This window comes from Cotesia glomerata, linkage group LG7, assembly GCF_020080835.1.
Source record: "Cotesia glomerata isolate CgM1 linkage group LG7, MPM_Cglom_v2.3, whole genome shotgun sequence".
NCBI classification, from domain to species: Eukaryota; Metazoa; Arthropoda; class Insecta; order Hymenoptera; family Braconidae; genus Cotesia; species Cotesia glomerata.
In genome coordinates, this window is record NC_058164.1 from 13567196 (window position 1) to 13588564 (window position 21369).

General features: G+C 32.9%; 1 protein-coding gene across 1 annotated transcript; it reads right to left on the reverse strand.

Moving 5' to 3' along the window:
* Window positions 1–11050: 11050 nt before the first annotated feature.
* LOC123269620 (putative uncharacterized protein DDB_G0291608) lies at window positions 11051–16381 on the reverse strand. The gene is made up of 4 exons (XM_044735454.1): window positions 16310–16381; window positions 14314–14415; window positions 12149–12532; window positions 11051–11197 (listed from the first exon to the last, which is right to left on the reverse strand). The coding sequence occupies exons 1-4, from the start codon at window positions 16379–16381 to the stop codon at window positions 11051–11053; spliced, it is 705 nt and encodes a 234-aa protein (XP_044591389.1).
* Window positions 16382–21369: the final 4988 nt, after the last annotated feature.

Sequence of the window (21369 nt, forward strand, 5' to 3'; positions counted from 1 at the left end):
AAACACGAATAGAGCAGTCAACGCATGCGCCGCCGCGATAAAATTTATTGCGTTGCCAAACTTTTTAAAAAATATTTAAAATTAAAAAACTTATGATTTTATTCAAATTAAAAATAAATTATCAATTATGTGATAATAATATAGTTATTTAATGCATGAAAAATTATTACGGTGAGCTAAATTTCATTAAATCACTAGTAAAAACTTGTTAAGTTTTCTAAAGGTACAGTCTCGAACAAAATTAATCCTTCTTAAGTCACGTACTATATTATAGCTATATATATGCATTGTGAAATGAAACTCAGAGAACGAACTGTACGTCCTATACTTCCTTAATCGGTGTCCATAGGTTGATCAATCGATTATATGTTTGGAAATATTCTGTAGAGTTGACTCTATAATAAACATAATTTTTTTCTCATAATCTCCTGTAGACACCGCGAATTGGATTTTTTAAAATCAAATATGAGAGAAATAATTAGAAAAACACATCTTTTGGAGCGGTTACTTGGTCTCCATGAGGTAATTCGCTCGATTATGTATAAGGAAATCTTCTTTAGATAACTTTTAAATATTTTAAGCAGTTTCCTTGCTTTCTTTCCGGTGGACACCGAGAATTGAATTTTTTAAGTCGAATTTGTAACAAATGGGTCATAAAACGCATTTTATCGGGCTGTTACTTAGTGTCCATGGGGTTAATCGATCGAATATTCGTCTAGAAATTTCCTGTAGAGTCTACCCTATTATGACCTGAATTTTTATTTCATACTCTTTGGTGAACACTGAGTATTGAATTTTCTAAAGTCAAATTCATGACAAATAAGTCAAGAAACGCCAATTATGGGGCTGTCACTTGTTGTCTATTAGGTTGATCGATCAATTATGTGTCTGGAATGCTTCTGTAGACTCTTCTCTACAATTTTGAGTAGTGTTATTTCTAAATCTCTGATGGAGACTGAGGATTGAATTTTTTTAAGTCAAATTTGTGACAAATAAGTCAAAATCGATGTTTATGTTACTGTTACGTGGTGCCTATGGGGTTAATCAATTAGGTCTATACATTTTCCTGTAGCTTTCTTTCTTAATCTCCGGTGGACGCCAAGGATTATGTTGTTGTAATTCAAATTTGTGACAAATAAGTCAATAAACGCATTTAGCCGGGCTGTTAATTGGTGTCTATGAGGATAATCGATTCATTTTATGATAGGAAATTTTCTGTAAAGTCTTCTCTATAATAACAATTAGTTTTCTGGAATAATCTCCTGTAGACACCGAGAATTGAATTTTTTAAAGTTAGATTTGTGACGAATTAATCAACAAACGCCTTTAACAGGGCTATTAGTTGGTGTTTATGGGGTTGATCAGTCAATTATTGGTCTGGCAATCTTCTGTAAAGTATCCTCTGAAATTTTAGAAGTTTTCTTCCTCAAATTCCGATGGACGGCGAGGATTGAATTTTTTACAAATAAGTCAAATAAGTCAAGAAACGTCGTATATGGGGCTATTAGTTGATGTCTATGGGGTTGATCGGTCAATTATCGGACTGGCAATCTTCTATAAAGTATCCTCTACAAATTTTAAAAGTTTCTTTTCTCAATCTCCTAGGGACGGCGAGGATTGAATTTCTTAAATTCAAATTTGTGACAAATAAGTCACAAAACGCTTTTTATGGGGTTGTTTATAGTGTCCATAGGGTTGCTCGATCAATAATCGGTTTGGATATTTTCGGTCGATTTCAATTTATGATCAACATTCAATTTTTTCTTATTATCTCCCGTAGACATTGAGGGTGGAATTTTTTGAATTCAAATTTGTGATAAATAAGCAAAAATGCCTTTTATGGGGCTGTTACGTGGTGTCATCGGCTTGATGAATCAATTATAGGTCTCGAAATTTTCTGTAAAGTATCCTCTACCAATTTTAGAAGTTTCCTGTCTCAATCTCGTATGGACGGTGATGATTGAATTTTTTAAAGTCAAATTTGTGACAAATAAGTCATAAAACGCTTTTATAGGGTTGTTTCTTAGTGTCCATAGGGTCACTCGATTGATTATCGGTTCCGATATTCTCTGTAGATTCTACTTTATTATCAACATTAAATTATTTCTTATTATCTCCCGTAGGAATAGAGAGTGGAATTTTTTAAATTCAAATTTGTGACAAATAAGTAAAAATGCCTTTTATGGGGCTCTTACTTGGTGTCCATGCTCTTGATGAATTTATTATAGATCTCGAAATCTTCTGTAAAGTATCCTCTACAAATTTTAAAAGTTTCTTTTCTCAATCTCCCCTGAACGGATAGGATTCAATTTTTTAAAGTCAAATTCGTGACGAATAGGTCAAAAAACGCCTTTTATTGGGCTGTTACTTGGTGTCCATGGGGTTGATCGATCAAATATGGTTTAGGAAATTCTCAGTAAAGTGTCCTCTACCATTTTCGAAAGTTTCCTTCCTTAATTACCGGTGGACACCAAGGATTCAATTTTTTAAAGACAAATTTATGAGAAATATGTTAAAAAATACAGTTTATGGGGCATTCATCCGGTGTCCATGGGGTTCATCGATCGAATATTCGTCTCGAAATCTTCTGTAAAGTCTACCCTATTATTAGCGTAAATTTTTTTCCATAATCTCTGATGGACACTGAGTATTGAATTTTTAGAAGTCAAATTCATGACAAATAATTTGAAAAACGCCATTTATTGGGCTGTCGCTTGTTGTCCATTTTACAAATATGAATAATGCTGTGAAGCGGGAAAGAATAGGAGTTACGGTAATTATTACGTGAAGCGTTCCACATTCACGTAACAGGATTTTGGTAGAAAAGGATTGAAAATGGAATGTGGAGAGGATTATCTTAATGTAAGTTTATAAAATATGCGAGAAAAAATTATTAGATAGCTCGGACTGGGATTCGAACCCAGAACCTTCCGAATACATGTCGGCTAATCTACCATTTAGCTATCCGGTCTATACTAAATTTCCTTTCGCTTATTTTATGTACATCAAGCCACACCGTCTATCTTGCGGGAAGCATTTTTACAAATATAAATAATGCTGTGAAGCGGGAAAGAAGAGAAGTTACCGTAACTATTACGTAAAGCGTTTCACATTCACGTAACAGGATATTGGTTAATTGAGTTAAACGTTTATATATGGGTCTAGAATTCTTCTGTAGACTATTCTCTACAATTTTGGAAAGTTTTATTCCTTAATCTCCGCTAGACACCAAGGAGTAAATTTTTAATAGTCAAATTCTTGACAAATAAGTCAAAATCGATTTTTATGTGGCTGTTACTTGGTGCCTATGGGGTTTATCAATCGATTATGGGTCTGGGAATATTAGGCGGAGTATTCGTTTCATTTACCAGTTGTTTTCTTTCTTAATCTCCAGTGGACGCCAAGGATTATGTTTTTCAAATTCAAATTTGTGACAAATAAGTAAAAAAACGTCTTTAGACTGGATGTTAATTGGCGTCTATGGGGTTAGTCAATCGATTTTTGGTTTGGAAATCTTCTTTCATGTCTACTCTATAATAACCATTAGTTTTATTGGTTAATCTCCGGTAGACACCGAGGATTGAATTTTTTAAAGTCAGATTTGTGACAAATAAGTCTAAACACGCCTTTTACGTGGCTATTAGTTGGTGTCTATGGGTGTTATCGTCTCATTATTGTTCTTGCAATCCCTGTTTAAAATTTCCAATAGGATCCCATCAAAAGCGACAAAAGACACTTTTAAACCCATAAATTTTATTGGTTTCTGAGTGGCTTCTGTCGCTTTTGATGGGATCTTATTGGAGCTTTTCAACAGGGATGTTCTGTAAAGTATCTTTTAGAATTATAGAAGTTTCCTTTCTTAATTTCCGATGGATTGCGAGGATTGAATTTTTTAAATTTAAATTTGTGACGAATGAATCAAAAAACGCCTTTTATGGGGCAGTTAATTGGTGTTCATAGGGTTGATCAATCGATTATGTGTTCAGAAATCTTCTGTCGAGTCAACTCCATAATAAACATAATTATTTTTTCATAATCTCGTGTAGACCCTTGTGGAAAAATTTTTCGGAGAAAAGTAGGAAAATTACTTATAAAGTATAAGTAACAGTTTATGAATGTTTATTTTTTTTTTGAAAGTCAAAAAAAGTCTTACTAAGTCGGAAATACTCTGAATTTGAGATAAAAATTCGGATTAATTCCAAGATTTCGGACTCTTCCAGAAGAGTTATTCGGAGTTAATAAATCTTTTTGCCGTGAATTTGAGCGACTACTGAAAGAATTATTCAAAGTTTTTCTGACTTATTAAAATATTGTAAAGAAAATTTGAAGCGGCACTGGAAGAGTTTTTCTGACTTATTAAAACTTTCTGTAAAAAATTTGTATGATTACGAAAAGAGTTTTACTGACTTATCAAAAAATATTTTATAGACAGTTCAAAGAGCTACAACACGAGTAATTCATTGTTTTTTATAAGTATAGTTCGTGAAATTTTTAGCTGACAACTAGTGCATCTGTTGAGAATTATTGCTATGGAAAAATTATATTTCTCTAATATAAGAGATTGATTAAATTAAGTAATTAGAAGTATTACGGTAAGTAATATTATAAATGTTTATATTTATATAATATGAAAGTAAAAATTGAATTATATTTAATCTTAAATTTACATATAATTTATTTTGAAATAATAAATTTATAATAACAAACTTTTTTCTTAAATAATATTAAGATTATTAACTTTTATTGAAAATCAAGTCATATCATTAAAAAATTAACTTTTTTGGCAAAATATTGCTTAATAGTATTAAACTTAACTAAATTAATACAATACATTTCTAAACAGAAATAAGTTAAATAAATTACAATACAAAAATAAGATAAACACCTAGTAGTTATTACAATAAGTTATTCACGATACTCTTAAACATTTAATAAATTATTGACTTAATTTCCCTTACATTACATTTCTGTATAACGCGTAATACTTACATTCGAAGTTATAGATATATGCATACTCACAAATGTAAATAAGACACACTCAACCGTAGACAATCGTATAATGAATAAACACAGAACTATGAAGGCGCAGGCAGCATTGACAGTGATTCGTTTAGGTCCACTACCCACGATTACTACATTTCGAAAATTAATGCTGCTAGACCCAGTAGACTGCAGACGAACAAATGAATGAACCTGTTCACTGTTTACTGTATACGCGTTTGCCATTGTCACATGTGCTTAAGATTTAACCGTGAGATTACTGTAAAGCCTTTACTATATGAATAACAGCAACACTACTAAAAAGTGTATTATGATTTTTTCCACCAAACGTATACATAACACATACTTGCATTTACGGCTAAACGTTCAAGCACGCTCTGCCGATAGCAAAGTTCTTATAGGTACAATAAATATATTACATTATTACGAATGTCGCGTGTATTAGCGCTATGAATCTGAGGCAGTTATCAGTGCAAAGAACATTAGAACAATGATCCAATATCATTACTTAGTTTACAAAAAAAAATAGTAGTCACCACCAAAAAATTTTTTCTTTTCATAAAAATTAATAATTATTGAAAAAATATTTATAAATTTTTATTTTAATAATTAATCGATTAATTTTTCCGAAAAATATATATTTACTTGAATAAAATTTTTAACTGTTTACAAAAAAAAACTTATCAGTGAGACTTTTATGATGACAATTATCAATGTAAACTCTAAAACTCTGGAACAATGGTTCCCTCGCGGTTTCGGAATCACTGTTAAATCACAGTAAAATTTTAGTAAGATTATAGTGAAAAGACAGTGAGATCATGATGAATTTACGGTGAAATCACTATGACATAGGGACATTAGGTGACTGTGGTTTTATGGTGATCTCAGAGTGGTTCGATAGTAAGTTCACCGTAGTCTTATCATTTTATCACAGTCGTTTCATAGTTATCTTACAACAGTTTCACCATAAATTCATAGTAATTTGATAGTAATTCCATAGTGATACTGCAGTCAGCTTAGAGTGACACCACTGTGAGTTCACAGTGAATTCACTGTGAATCTTAAGTGAATTCACGGTAAATTGATTGTAAATCCACTATAAACTCATTGTTAATTCACAGTGAGTTTGTAGTGAACTCACACTGAATTTCTCTACATTTTTTTGTAAAATTACAATAATAATTAATTAATAACAATAATTAAAAAATAATTAAAAAAAAAATAAAATAATAATAATAATAATAATAATAATAATTAAAGAGTAAAGTAATTCAAAGCCAACTTTCCCGATCCAAATTGACGGTAAACTAAATTTTAATTTTCATTAAATTTCAATTCTTACTTATTATCTATTTACACCACATTATTGTCGGTATGAGGTCTCATACCATCCTCGGGTGACATATATCTAACAATTAAAATTCTTTATTCAATTAAGATTATATTATTTACTCAGTGAATCTTTTTTTCGGCCAACCGAAAAAATAACCCGGAAAATGCTCAGACCAGGAATCGAACCTGGATTTTTTGGTAAAAAAATAATAATAATAATAATAATTAAGCAATTTGGAATATTCTTTATTATAATTTGAAAATATCAAGATGGCCGCAACTGAGTGAATGTGCGTAAAAGTGTGTCCCCAGTCTTTACCGCTCTATTATTTAACTAGTGAATCATTAATTAAATAAGATGTTTGTAATTGAGTATAAAAATATTTAGAACGTAGTGTGATATAAAATGGTGTTATAAATATTTTCTTTTCATACTAAATTTTCTTTTTTGTATGACTCTTGGAGATAACCCTCAATATTGAGGAGTAATATTATTATTATTATCAGTAACAAGATACTACTGGACAAATTTTTAGTGGTATGTGCTGACCCCTAGCGGCATAAATATATATTACAATGGATGAGTGTAATGCATCATTTACTGACTGTCAAGTGGATGTGTCGTGCAGGGCTTGTAATGTACCCATATTACACAAATCTGTCAACTGCCCTAAATGCCTGAGTTGTTTTCACATCGCGTGTGTCAACACTGAAGCACTAACCAAAAATGGCGGATTCACCCGATGCTGTGGCCCGGGACGCGGTAAATCAACGAATACCGGTGGAACGCATCAGTTCACGCTTGAAGATATCCAGCAGGCATTTAGAGATGAATCAACTCCACTAGCAAGACGGCTAGATAATGTAGAAATCAGACTGGATAATTTGGATACATATTTGAAAGATTTCTCCACCAGAGGAATTAGTGAGCACTGTGAAATTGTCAAGCTTAAAGAGAAGGTTAACAGTATTGTATCATCGGCTTCTGGGGCCCAGTCAGTAGCAGGGGCGTCTCATGATGTATTCAAGGAATTTGAGGATAGACTACGCAGGCGGTCGAATCTCATGGTTTATGAACTCCCGGAGGATGATTCTTCGGAATCAGAAAATGGTAATCTCCATGCGAGAATCACAGACTGTTTCTGTAAATTATTGAACAAAACAATAGCTACTCTAAAAATAAAATTTAAATGCATGCGTGTTGGTAAATTATTATTGAATAGTACATCTCCACGTCCGGTAAAAATTATTTTCAATAATTCTGAATCAGCTGATATCATCCTGCAGGCATATGTCAAATCCAAGACCCAGAAGAGACTACCAGTATCGCTCCAGCAGTTGATAATTGCTCGAGATCAAACACCGGCGCAGAGACGGGAGTACTTGGCCTTGAAAGAGGAGATGGAGCGGCGTACTTCAGCGGGGAGAAGAACTTGAAGATAGTGACCAGGGGAACGCGTCAACTTATAGTTCAGCATGCTCGAACTTCGGTTCTGAACAAGATGAACAAAGATCAATAACTTTCTTTATGAAAGTATCCTGCTAACGAACTATTCGGTGTACTATCAAAATGTGCGTGAATCTCAATACGAAGCTCAATCAGGTCTTCATTGAATCTTCTGTGGTTTTCTTCAGCATGGTTTTATGCCCAAACGCTCAACAGTAACTAATTTAATATATTTCACTCAGCTTGCTAATGAGACTCTTGCTGCTAGAGAACAACTTGATGTATTTTGTGCAGATTTTGCTAAAGCATTTGATAAAGTAGACAAAGGAATATTACTTGATAGACTGCGTGCGCTAGGACTAACTACTCACCTTATGTGCTTATTAACTTCATACCTAGTCAGCAGGAAAAATATTGTATACTATATGGGACATCGATCTAAGCCCTATATTTCTACCTCAGGAGTACCTCAAGGATCAAACCTGGGTCCTCTCTTGTTTCTTGTCTTTATCAATGATCTAGCACAACATACTTCTTGTTTCTTTGATTTATTTGCGGATGATTCAAAGCTTTATATGAGAATACGCAATGTATATGATTGCGCATTTCTACAGCGTAACATTGAATACTTGGTTCAGTGGTGTGGAGACAATAAGCTGAAACTCAATGCTGATAAATGCATCATTTTAACAATCACTCGAAATCAAAATCCTATTACTTTTAACTATAACATGTCTGGTAAAATTTTAAATAAAAGTACATCAGTCAAAATACTTGGAGTAACGTTTGACAGTAAACTTACTTTGCTATGCACATCAACAACATTATATCAGAAGCATGGAAAACCCTAGGGTTCATTACTCGAATTTCAAAAAATTTTAATAATCTTTATGCCATTAGAATATTGTATAATACCTTTGTTAGACCGAAACTCGAGTATGCTTCATTGGTATGGTCTCCCACTCAGTCAGGACAGTCCACTAAAATTGAGAGAGTTCAAAGAAGATTTTTAAAATTTTTAATTTGGAAAAAAAACTGGACATTATCCAGCTCGGGGAATCGCAAATCTAACGCTCTGTAATGAGTGCGAATATCTTACTCTTGAAGAAAGACGAGTATGTACAGAATTCTCCTTTGCAACTAAACTGTTCAATAACTTGGTAGACTGTCCTCAACTACTATCATTGTTTAAATTTAGGATACCAGTCTTAGGTATAAGAAGTCAAGTACCAATGTATATACCTATTGCTAAATCTAACTTATCTCAGGCAGCGCCGATCTATCGCATCTCTGGTGCAGTGAATCGTTTTTGTCAATTAGAAGCTTCACTCGATCCGTTTGATTGTCCTCATGGATATATAACAGCATTACTTGGCAAATTAGTAATTGAGTGGAGTTGATGATGTGCAATTGTGTATTGGTAATAAGGAGTATTGTTATTTTATAAGGAGTATTGCTATTCTGTTTTATACTTTGTTTTTTTTTTTTTTTTTTTTTTTTGTTTTGTTTTTTCTTTCTTTCTTTCTTTTTGATTATTATTGTGAATGAATTGCAATAGCTAACTTATCGCTAGAGCATTCACTTAGTATTTTAGTATTTCAAAGTTTATATGTGAAATCACTATGCTAGTTATAAGTCATCTTGTCATACATCAAAAACTATCTTTGTATACTAACTACTGTACTATTAACCCTGTTAATGGCCTAGGCTGTTGGGTTTGTTTATTAAATAAATAAATAAATAAATAAATAAATATTCTTTATTATAATTTGAAATTATTCTAACATTGAATTTAGTATTGTTTTAACATTAATTTAGTATTGTTATATTTTTTTATAGTGAATAAATTGAATTTATTAATTAAATAAAAAGTATGATCTATTTTAAATATAAATCTATAAATATATCTATAAATGTTATTAAAGTTTTTTTAAACGTAACATATATGTTTTTTTTTTTTTAACTTAATAAATTGAAAATCTATTATCCATCATGAGGTGCTTGATGCACCTTATTTTTTTGTTTCCATGCGTTTCTTAGTTCGGTACATCTTCGGCCCAACCAGGTTTTTGAATTATACTCCGGATCATCTTCTCCTCCCAGAACATAATTTATTTTTCGACGGGTTTGGAAATGTAAACATAACTCTGGAACATATAAAAAATGAATGTATCATAAGCCAACCAGTTAAAAGTTTTGCGTCTTATTAATCATGATTAACCCTCGGAGTACACTGAGGATCATTTTGACCCCAGAATTTTTTTATCCTAAAACATTTCTCTAAAATGGGTTCGTTTTTAATTAATTTTTCAACATTAAAAACCATTTTATTCATAATAATAATAAATATATTCAAAAAATTCCGATAAAGTGAATAGTTTCTGAGATATAATTCTTTGAAAATCAAGTGGGGTCGATTCGACCTCGTGTGTACTCTAAAGTTATGTTCGGAGGTATGTACTCTGAAGGTTAATTTAACACTAAGCTTTAAAAAAAAAACTTTAAAATTTTAGTTAGTAATTTTTTGTTTAATTAGTTAATTATAAAATTCAATTCAATTTTTTGAGTTTTATCAATAAATCTGTCCCATAAAAATTAGGACGATTTTTTGTTTCATGACTTTTTTTAACTTCCCGCTAAAAAAATCTGGAAGTTATTGTTTTTACCCCGTTTTTCGATAATCGAGTTTTCAACAGATCTCGACGTTTCGAGGTCCTAGGTAACTTCTCTGACTATTCCCGCGATGGTGTGTGTGTGTGTGTGTGTGTGTGTGTGTGTCTGTGTGTGTGTGTGTGTGTGTCTGTGTGTGGATGTATGTAAACCTCTCATATCTTTTGAATGGCTTGACCGATTTAATCGCGGTTAGTGCCATTCGAAAGGGCTTGACTGAACTTAGATTTCGAATATACTTTGGAACGATTTAGACCGATAGATTTTGAGAAATCTCAAAAAAACTACAAAAAAAATTTTTTTTCAAATGTGCTTTTCTTGAAATAACTTTTTGACAATTTTATCGATCGATTCCAAAAACTAATCAGCTCTTAACATCAAAAAACTACGTCGAGCGCTGCCGGTCCGGTCAAAGTCGGTTGATTCGTTCGTGAGTTATTGGTGACGAAAAAAAACCGAAAAAAGTGTTTTTTCGGAATTACTCCGAAATTTCTTGTTTAATCAATTTAAACTTAATGATTTATAGTAAATTTAAAGGAGATACTTACGGTCAAATTTCAATTTGTCCGCATCAGTTATAAGTACATAACCCTCCATATCTTAAGGTGGAACCAAATATTTTTTCTGAATAACGTCTGGCGTCCAAACTACTGGCACTAAGCAGCTAACTCTTTCTTCCATTGTTCTCTGCTTTGCAATATTGACATATTCCGTACTGTTGAATACAATTTCATCAATCGTCGTGATCTAAAAAATTAACAGAGAAAATAAGTGAATCTTGTTTATTTGAATAACCCCATAAGTCATATTTTTTTCGAAATCGGGTTTGTTGCATTTTTCGGTTTTTTGAATTTTCAAATGATTTGAATTTTAAAATGATTGATTATAAGATAATAAGAAACTAAATTTACTGTCAAATACTTAAATTTTAAGGAGTTTTACAATATTCGGTTTATGGATTAAAATTAATAACATGTTGTTTTATTGTTGACTCTGATTTAGCTGATTTAAATTGTGAAATTAATCATAACCAAATAAAAATATATTATATTCATTGTTGAATACTTTGATTTCAATAATTTTTGCAATTTCTGTTTTATACTTCACTCATTTGAATTAAAAAATAGATGATTTATTATGATTTTCGTTAATTGTAGTTCAAATACTTATTTTGTACTTTATTTTATTAATATAATAAATGATTGACAGAATAAAATTGATAAATTAATGATTTTATTATTATTTCGTTCATTTTGGTGAGAAACCCCATAAGTCAATCAACTTAAAATCATTATTATGGAGAGTGTGAGAATTCGCCCAATGAAGCACGGGGCACGGGCCCGTACATACACTATACCCGTGCCGATATTTCACGCGCACGGGTACAAGCACGGGTACATTGTATGTATGGACCCGTGCCCCGTGCCTCATCGGGCGAATTCTCACACTCTATTATGAATAGTAGTAATTAACAATCAAATTTTTTTCATGTTTGAATATATTTTCGGGATACTAACTTTATTATTATTCACTATTGGTTCATGATGCTAATACAAACTTAACGGAGAAAAATGTTTTTTTGTTTCTCCTGAAAAATTTAGTATTTTTGACTTATGGGGTTTCTCAATTTAACGATTTAAAATTCCTGTTATGTTATATATTTTATAATTACTTATAAATGTCAAAATAATAGTTTACCTGTTCTCCATTTTCAATTACGATTGTTTCTTTCAACTTCACACTCTTTGTCTTATCTTCATTATTCTCGTTTTTATTATTATTTTCGTTTTTTTTATTATTTTCATTCTTAGACCTTTTGATTTCATTTACTTCTTCCGTTAAATGAACAAGTCTATTCTCTCTTCGTCGTTTCCATGCCACTCCTTTTATGTTTTGCATACTATCTCTGTTAATCACTCCTGCATCTGACCCTTCAAGATGGGAATTTGATTTGGAAGGTATTGTTGATGGTGCTCGAGGCGGAGTTTTTGAACCGACTTGATTACCTTTATCGGTGACATCATGCAATGCATTTCTTTTACCCTTGGTCTTCGGAGATGTTTTTTCATTTGGTGGTGTCTGCTAGAATTTTATAATAACACTATAAATATATATTAGTTACAAAAATTAAGAGATATAAAAAAAATCCCAAATTTTTAGATGATTTTCAAGAGCTATAACTCTGAGTAAAATGATCGCACAGCAAAAAAAACGCAAATTGTAGCTCTAAGTGTCTAGTGAATCTGATGAAAACTTGATTTTTGCAAAACGGGGTGAAAACAATAACCCTGATTTTCTTAGTGGGAAGTTAAAAATTATCTTGTAGAGATAAAGTTTTTCGAATATTTATCAAACAATTTCAAAGATTATAAGATTTGAATTATCAATACCCAAATCTTAAGTAACTGCTTAAGAACAACAGTTTCCGAGTTAATCAGAATTTTGAAACCGAATAAAATTCTAATTAAAGAAAACAATATTTAGAAATAATTTCTGACATATTTACTGACTACTTACCCAAACACATTACCCGAAAGACTGATCAATTTCGTAGTTATTGAATCTACATCATGATTATGCTATGATGCAAGCGATAATTCTAAAACGGCTGCATCAGTAAAACTATTTTACTAAACGAACTCAAAATGGAGTAATATTGAGGCTATTAGCACTTCTGAGGAGTGAAAATTGAAGCTTATTAAAAGAGCTTTACGATGCAACTTACTGAATTTGGATATCTTGTCAAGTTCAGTAATTATACCAAGTTGAAGTGGTATAAACATTAATTTATACAATTTTCAAAAATTCAATATCCCGCATTTCCAAATAACTCACTCGACTAAGTTTATCTTCGAACTTAACCTTGGTTTTTATCGATAGATAAAGCATGTTGTGTTTGAGAAGAATCGGTTTTGAATTGAAAACGCTATCGTGTTTACAAGCCTTATTATATCGTATAAATATATGTATATTAGGATGTATATTAGGGTGTGCAAAAATGTAACTTCGTTGATGGCCCTCTTGGAATTGGAATTTTGAGTTCCGCTTTTAACAAGAGTTGTGTTTGGGCATTTCCTGACATATTTTGAGCGTAAAGGATTTATTTAATTTTTATAGAATTTTTTAACAGGAGTTTTGTTTGGCCATTTTTGCTGGAATTTCAAAATTTGGCCGAACAAAACTCCTGTTAAAAAATTCTATAAAAATCAACTAAATCCTTTACGCTCAAAATATGTTTGGAAATGCTCAAACACAAATCCTGTTCAATACGGATCTCAAAATTCCAATTTCAAGAGGTCCATCAACAAAGTTACATTTTGGCACACCCTAATGTATATATCTACTAACAGTTGTTTGAAGCCAGTAGACTTTCTTTTTAAAAAAATTAGAAATTTTTGGTAGTTTTCTTAGGATTTCTGCAGACCCGAACATGATAAAAAATTTTCATGGTCATATCTGAAAACTAGACACTTGGAGCTTCGACTTTTTTTTTGCTTTTTTCATATCCCTTAATTTTTATGACTAGTGTAAATTTATAAAGCTAAAGGTATTACTGTCAGTTAAATAATGACTGTTCAGTATTTAACAGAGCGTAGTATATTGAAAGATTAGAATTACATTTTCAATAAATTACAATGAACCAGAAAACACAAAAATTATTTAAATATTTTGCTTTTAACATTGAATTTCATCGAACATAACAGCTTTGATGTTATTTTAAAAAAAATTATTGTTTGGATTCCAATAATGATAGTATTGAACACAATAAAAAAATTAGAAATTTACGAATTTAGCTTCAAAATATGTTATTATCACAAATAGCAAATAACCAGCAAAAAAGTATTTTGATTTTGAAAACTTACGTTTTTTAGGTTTGTCGATGTCGAGCCATCTGGCAATAGAGTCCTTAAATGTTTTGCTGCGCTCTGATTTAAGTTTTCGTGCTCTTTTTTTTTTTTGGCTGGCTGTTAGTAACCCTGATTAAAAAAAAGTATTGAAACGTATTGAAAATGTTGGAACTTCAATACTTTTCAATATATCCAATCCGTCGATTTTTTCGGCAAATTCAAAAAATAAATCCCTATCAATATTTTTTAATCCATAAATAATTTCTGAAATTCTGGTCATAGAGAATATTAAGAAATATTGGATTGTATAGAAAATTTTCTATTTTTTTTAATACGTTTCAATCTATAAAAAAAAAAATTATTTCTGGTCACCCCAGGGATTGATAAATATTGAAGTTGATTCAAAACTTTGAATATTTCTCAATACTTTCCAATCCAAAAAAAGACCTCTATTTCTAGTTTCGCCAGGGATTGATAAATAATGATGTGCATTCAAAACTTTGAATAATTCTCAATACTTTCCAATCCAAAAAAAGACCTCTATTTCTAGTTTCGCCAGGGATTGATAAATATTGATGTGCATTCAAAACTTTGAATATTTCTCAATACTTTCCAATCCGAAAAAAGTCCTCTATTTCTGGTTTCACCAGGGATTAATAAATATTGATGTGCATTCAAAACTTTTAATATTTCTCAATACTTTCCAATCCGAAAAAAGTCCTCTATTTCTGGTTTCACCAGGGATTAATAAATATTGATGTGCATTCAAAACTTTTAATATTTCTCAATACTTTCCAATCCAAAAAAAGACCTCTATTTCTAGTTTCGCCAGGGATTAATAAATATTGATGTGCATTCAAAACTTTTAATATTTCTCAATACTTTCCAATCCAAAAAAAGACCTCTATTTCTAGTTTCGCCAGGGATTGATAAATATTGATGTGCATTCAAAACTTTGGATATTTTTCAATACTTTGAATATTGCTCCCTAAATAAAAAATTATCTAGATTTATTAACAATTTTGAATTTTTTCTCATCAATTTCTATGAATGAATAAATTTTGATTTTTGGATGCTCTCTAACGAAAAAATTATCTAAATTCATCAACAATTCTTACTACTCTCTAATTTATTTCTATAAATAAAAAAAATTGATCATCAATGGCTTTTCAAGTAAGTAATTTTTGAAATTCATTCGAATTTTCTTAGTGCTTTTCAAACATTTTTAATCAATCACTAGATTTTGATATCTAGTGGCTCTTTTAATGGAAAATGATTGAAATTTACTTGTGTCTTCAAATTCTTTTCAATTAATTGCACTACATAAATAACAAATAATATCAAACTTTTAATTTATTCTTATTAAATTAACATGGTGTTGGTCGTTAGAATTACAGAAAATTTTATTGATATAAATTACTTTATTTTCTTTATTCACTCTTACATAAATAATCCATAAAAAATATTAAAATTAAATAAAAACATATTTACAAAGCCTAATGCAAATATTACTTAACTTTATGTGCTTATTTGACAGATCTTAGCAATAAAAAAGGGTTCCATGACAAAATCTCCCTGAAATTGCAGGTTAAGATTGAACTTTTTAGTAGATTTCATAGAAATCTAACTATTGCATTTGTCCTCATGACGCAACTTTTGAAAAATTTTGTTATTTTCTGACTCAGTTCGTCAAGCTGATTCAGAAAATGCTATTAGTTTCAAAGTTCATATATGTATGTATTTATATATATATATATATATATATATATGTCGGAGATAATATCGAGCTGGGTTTTCCTAGAGATAGGGAAATTCCCAATATTTTAGTTTGTCTGTTAGTTTCAAGCAAAATTGTAAAGCATAGAATATTTAATAATTATTTATAACTTAAGCCGATTATAATTTTTATGGTTATGGCGATGGGCTTGAGTCCGGAGTGACAATGGTCACCAAACGTAGCCGAGGTCACAGGATAAAAGTAATAACTATACAGTTAAAGATATCGACAGACAATGAGGGCTGTCGAAATATTTTGAGAGAAGAAGTACTTAGGGTACTGAGACGGGTAGTTCTCGTTGAGCATTGATCAAGTAAAGACCGCATACATCCTGCTGACCCCGGATTCGTTCTCAGACTTATTGCCTAGCGCTTTACTGTAAAATTGTATCTCGATAATTAGTTATTATCCGATTTATTGTATTACGAATATCCGTAGCTGTTGTATTGTTTATACGAGTTAGTGTTATATTTAAATTATTGTCCAATAAATAAATATGACACCGCCAAGCTCCACTAATTCTGACGCCCCTGAAAATGTGACTCCGACATCAGAAGTGGGATCAGGATCATCTGCTGCATCTTCCTCTGAGCAATTTAAACTGCTTTTGGAAATGCAAAACAAAAAGTCTTATTGGAGCTAATAAAAGGCTATGGCAAAAATCCAGTGTCACCGAGTCGTAGTATTTTACTACCGAAATTTAACCCAGAAAATTCAAACGCGGATTCGTGTGCTTGGTGCGCGACAGTGGATATGTGTTTAGTGGAACGTCCCTCTGGAAGGTAGTTCGTTAGTTATTGCACTAAGTGAAGCAAGGACTTCAGAGAGCGGCGAATCGATTTCTGCACAGTGGCAGCTCCGTCAGGTTCCTTAATACATCGTGGTGAGTCGTTTTCATTTTGGTTTGATTCGGGAGCTGAATGCTCGTTAATTAAAGAAAGTTTTGCCGCTAAATTTGCGGGTAAACGTAAAAATAATTTAATAATTTTAAAGGGCATTGGAAATGTCGGTGTAAATAGTACTGTACAAATTTTGTCTGAAATTGTAATTAATGGCCATACGTTAGAGATTTTATTGCATGTCATCCCTGATGATTATTTGAAATGTGACATTATGATTGGTCGTGAAATTCTTGGTCAAGGATTTGATATAAATATCTCAGCAGATAGTTTTAGTCTATTTGAAAGTAAAAAGATTAATGTATGCGATAAAGTCGAGTCCGATAGAAAGATTGATTTTTAATAATGTAGATGCGGATGTAAATGAAGATAGTAGAGAAAAAAACTTATTTCAATTTTAAAGGAACATACCGACTCTTTTATTCAAGGTTTTCCAAATACTCGGGTTAATACTGGGGAACTTAAAATACGTTTAGTTGACCCTAATGTAACTGTACAAAGGCGACCACCGTATCGTCTTAGTGCTGAGGAAAGACAGGTAGTAAGAGAAAGAATAGGTGAACTATTAAATGCAAATGTTATACGTCCCAGCTGTTCACCTTTTGCTAGCCCTATATTGTTGGTTAAAAAGAAAGATGGTTCAGACCGTCTATGTGTTGATTATCGCTCATTAAATGATAATACTATTGACGATAAATTTCCACTACCTCTTATTGCTGATCAGATAGCCCGACTTTCTAACGCAAAATATTTCACGTGCTTAGACATGGCCAGCGGGTTTCACCAAATCCCTGTCCATCCAGAGTCCATTGAGAAAACGGCGTTTGTCACGCCTGATGGCCAGTTCGAATATCTGACCATGCCATTTGGTCTGAAAAATGCACCATCCGTTTTTCAACGAGCTGTTATGAAAGCTCTTGGAGATCTCGCTTATCAATGGGTTTATCGTGTATCTAGACGATATCATGGTTATGCCTCAACAATCGAGGAAGCGTTAGAAAGACTCCGAAAAGTTATTAAAATTCTTATCAAAGCCGGATTCTCATTCAATTTTTTCTAAGTGTTCGTTCCTCAGAACTTCAGTGCAATACTTAGGATATGAGATTTCCGCTGGAGAGGTTCGACCTAACTCCCGTAAAATAGAAGCATTGACCATGCTACCTGCACCCCAAACAGTGACTCAGTTGAGACAATTCATCCGGTCTCTCTTCTTACTTTCGTAAATTTATTCCCAAGTTCTCGCAGGTAATGAGACCCTTATATCGACTGACCTCAGGTACCAAAGAGATATTGAGTGGACAGAAGTCCATGAAAACGTTCGTCGAAAGGTAATCGCAGCATTGACTAACGAGCCGGTGCTGATGATCTTTAACCCAAATCTTCCTATTGAACTGCATACGGACGCTAGTTCCGAGGGCTATGGCGCCATATTAATGCAAAAGTTAGATGGTTCTAATCGAGTTGTAGAGTACTATAGTCAAGCGACTAGCTCGGCTGAATCGAAGTATCATTCGTATGAACTGGAAACGTTAGCTGTATTTAATGCCGTTAAATACTTCCGTCATTATTTACATGCACGATCGTTTGTATTTGTAACGGATTGTAATTCGTTAAAAGCTGCCCGGAAGAAAGCCGATCTAACACCAAGGGTTCATCGATGGTGGGCTTTTCTTACAGACTTTTAATTTGATATTGTTTACAGAGAGGGCGAGCGTGTGGCTCCCTCTGACTTCTTCTCTCGAACTCCTATCATAAAAAAGCCAGGTACGAATCGAAACAAAATTGTAGAAAAACATATTAACCTGGCAGAAATCTCAGATAATTGGCTTTTAGTTGAACAACGTCGCGATTCTGAAATTAGTATGATAGTGAAAAGAATTAGAAAACGATGAGTTGCCACCCGATGTAGCTAAGACTTATGAATTACAGTCTGGATTATTCCACCGAAAAATCCATAGGCGAGGTAAAACATTATGTTTACCTATTGTTCCATGTGCTTTTAGGTAGTCGGTAATAAATCATGTGCATGAGTCAATTATGCACTTAGGATGGGAGAAAACACTTGACAAGGTTTGCGAGTATTATTAGTTTGAAGGAATTACGAAGTATGTTCGTAAATTCATTGATAACTGTTATACCTGTAAAGTTTCCAAGTCAAGCTCAAGGCAAAGTACAAGCAGGGCTTCATCCTATTCCTAAGACCAGCATCCCTTGGCATACAGTGCACATGGATATTACAGGTAAATTAACGAGGTAAAGAACGATTCAAAAAGAAATACGTTGTCGTGTTGATAGATGCTTTTACTAAATTTGTTTTATTATATCATACTCGAAAAATAGATAGTGTCAATACTATTAAGGCTCTTAAAAATGCTATATCATTGTTTGGCCCACCGACCCGTATAATTGCGGATCAAGGTAGATGTTTTACAAGTAAAGAATTTCAGGAGTATTGTGCATCTCAAAATTCAAAATTACATTTAATTGCTACGGGTTCTAGTCGAGCGAATGGCCAGGTAGAACGCGTAATGAGTACCCTAAAAAGTATGTTTACTGCAGCCGAAACGAGTGGAAACTCTTGGCAAGCAGTTGTAAATGAAATTCAATTAGCAATAAATTGTACTACTAATCGAGTCACTAAAGCTAGTCCGTTAGAGTTGCTAATCGGCAAAGTAGCTAGACCTTTTGGAATGATAGTTGATCAAGACGATAAAGAAATTGATATTTCTGACGTACGGCAAAAAGCAATTGATAACATAGAAATTAATGCGAAATATGATAAGTCTAGATTTGATAAGAATAAAGCAAAGATAGTTTCATTTAAAGTAGGAGATTTTGTGTTAATTAAAAATGAAGAGAGAAATCAAACAAAGCTCGATCCAAAGTTCAGAGGTCCATTTGTGGTGACGGAAACTCTCGACGGTAATCGTTATACTTTAAAGTCTTTAATGGGTAATAGAACGTATAAATACTGCCATGAAAACTTGAGAAAAATGCCTGAATCCCATATTCCTAGTGAGTTGGATGCTTCTGATGATCAAGAAGTTGTTGATCAGGAGAGCAATGAAGACTCTGAGACAGAGTCAGAAACCACCAGGGGAGAGACTCAGCACTAATGGTAGATGTAAGGTCGCACCACTTGCTCCAAGCTGTAGGTCGTACAAGCAAATCTAGAGTGATTTGGCTGGGGTACGACGGGCCAGTTGGTGAAGTGGCGGGGACCAAAGAAATCTGTTGGCCGCACTACTTGCGCCAGTCTGTAGTCGTAACTGCAAACTCAGGGTAGTTTGAATCAATTTTGTTTATCAAGATTGTCAGGGCGCGAGGGCCAGCTGGTGAGGTGGCGGGGGCCAAAGATGAAGTTCTAGGCTGCACTATCTGCGCCAGTCTGTAGTCGCAACTGCAAACTCAGGGTAGTTTGAATCAATTTTGTTTATCAAGATTGTCAGGGCGCGAGGGCCAGCTGGTGAGATGGCGGGGGCCAGAGATGTTGTAAGCTGCACTACATGTGTCATATGTGGTTGACAATGTGGCGGGGGCTTAAGGTGTACATAGTTGAATACTATGGTGATACACAAGTTTTCTGTATATGGTATACAGTAGCAAACCATTTTGAGTGTTAGAGGTCTATACCTGTGGTGGATATGGCTTGTATTCAGTGTGAACGGAATGGTGGAAAGGTATTCTCAAGGAAACGCGTAGCGTAATAAAAGGTGGTCGAACGTTTTTGTCATTCTGATGAATCTCTGGACATAAGCTTAAAAAAAAATTGACACGGTTTGTAATAACATGTTTACAGATGCACCCGAGGACGTGTGATCGTCAGGTTGGCCGTGTCGGAGATAATATCGAGCTGGGTTTTCCTAGAGATAGGGAAATTCCCAATATTTTAGTTTGTCTGTTAGTTTCAAGCAAAATTGTAAAGCATAGAATATTTAATAATTATTTATAACTTAAGCCGATTATAATTTTTATGGTTATGGCGATGGGCTTGAGTCCGGAGTGACAATGGTCACCAAACGTAGCCGAGGTCACAGGATAAAAGTAATAAGTATACAGTTAAAGATATCGACAGACAATGAGGGCTGTCGAAATATTTTTTGAGAGAAGAAGTACTTAGGGTACTGAGACGGGTAGTTCTCGTTGAGCATTGATCAAGTAAAGACCGCATACATCCTGCTGACCCCGGATTCGTTCTCAGACTTATTGCCTAGCGCTTTACTGTAAAATTGTATCTCGATAATTAGTTATTATCCGATTTATTGTATTACGAATATCCGTAGCTGTTGTATTGTTTATACGGGAGTTTAGTGTTATATTTAAATTATTGTCCAATAAATAAATATGACAATCGCCAAGCCCACTGAATTCCTGACGCCCCTGAAAATGTGACTC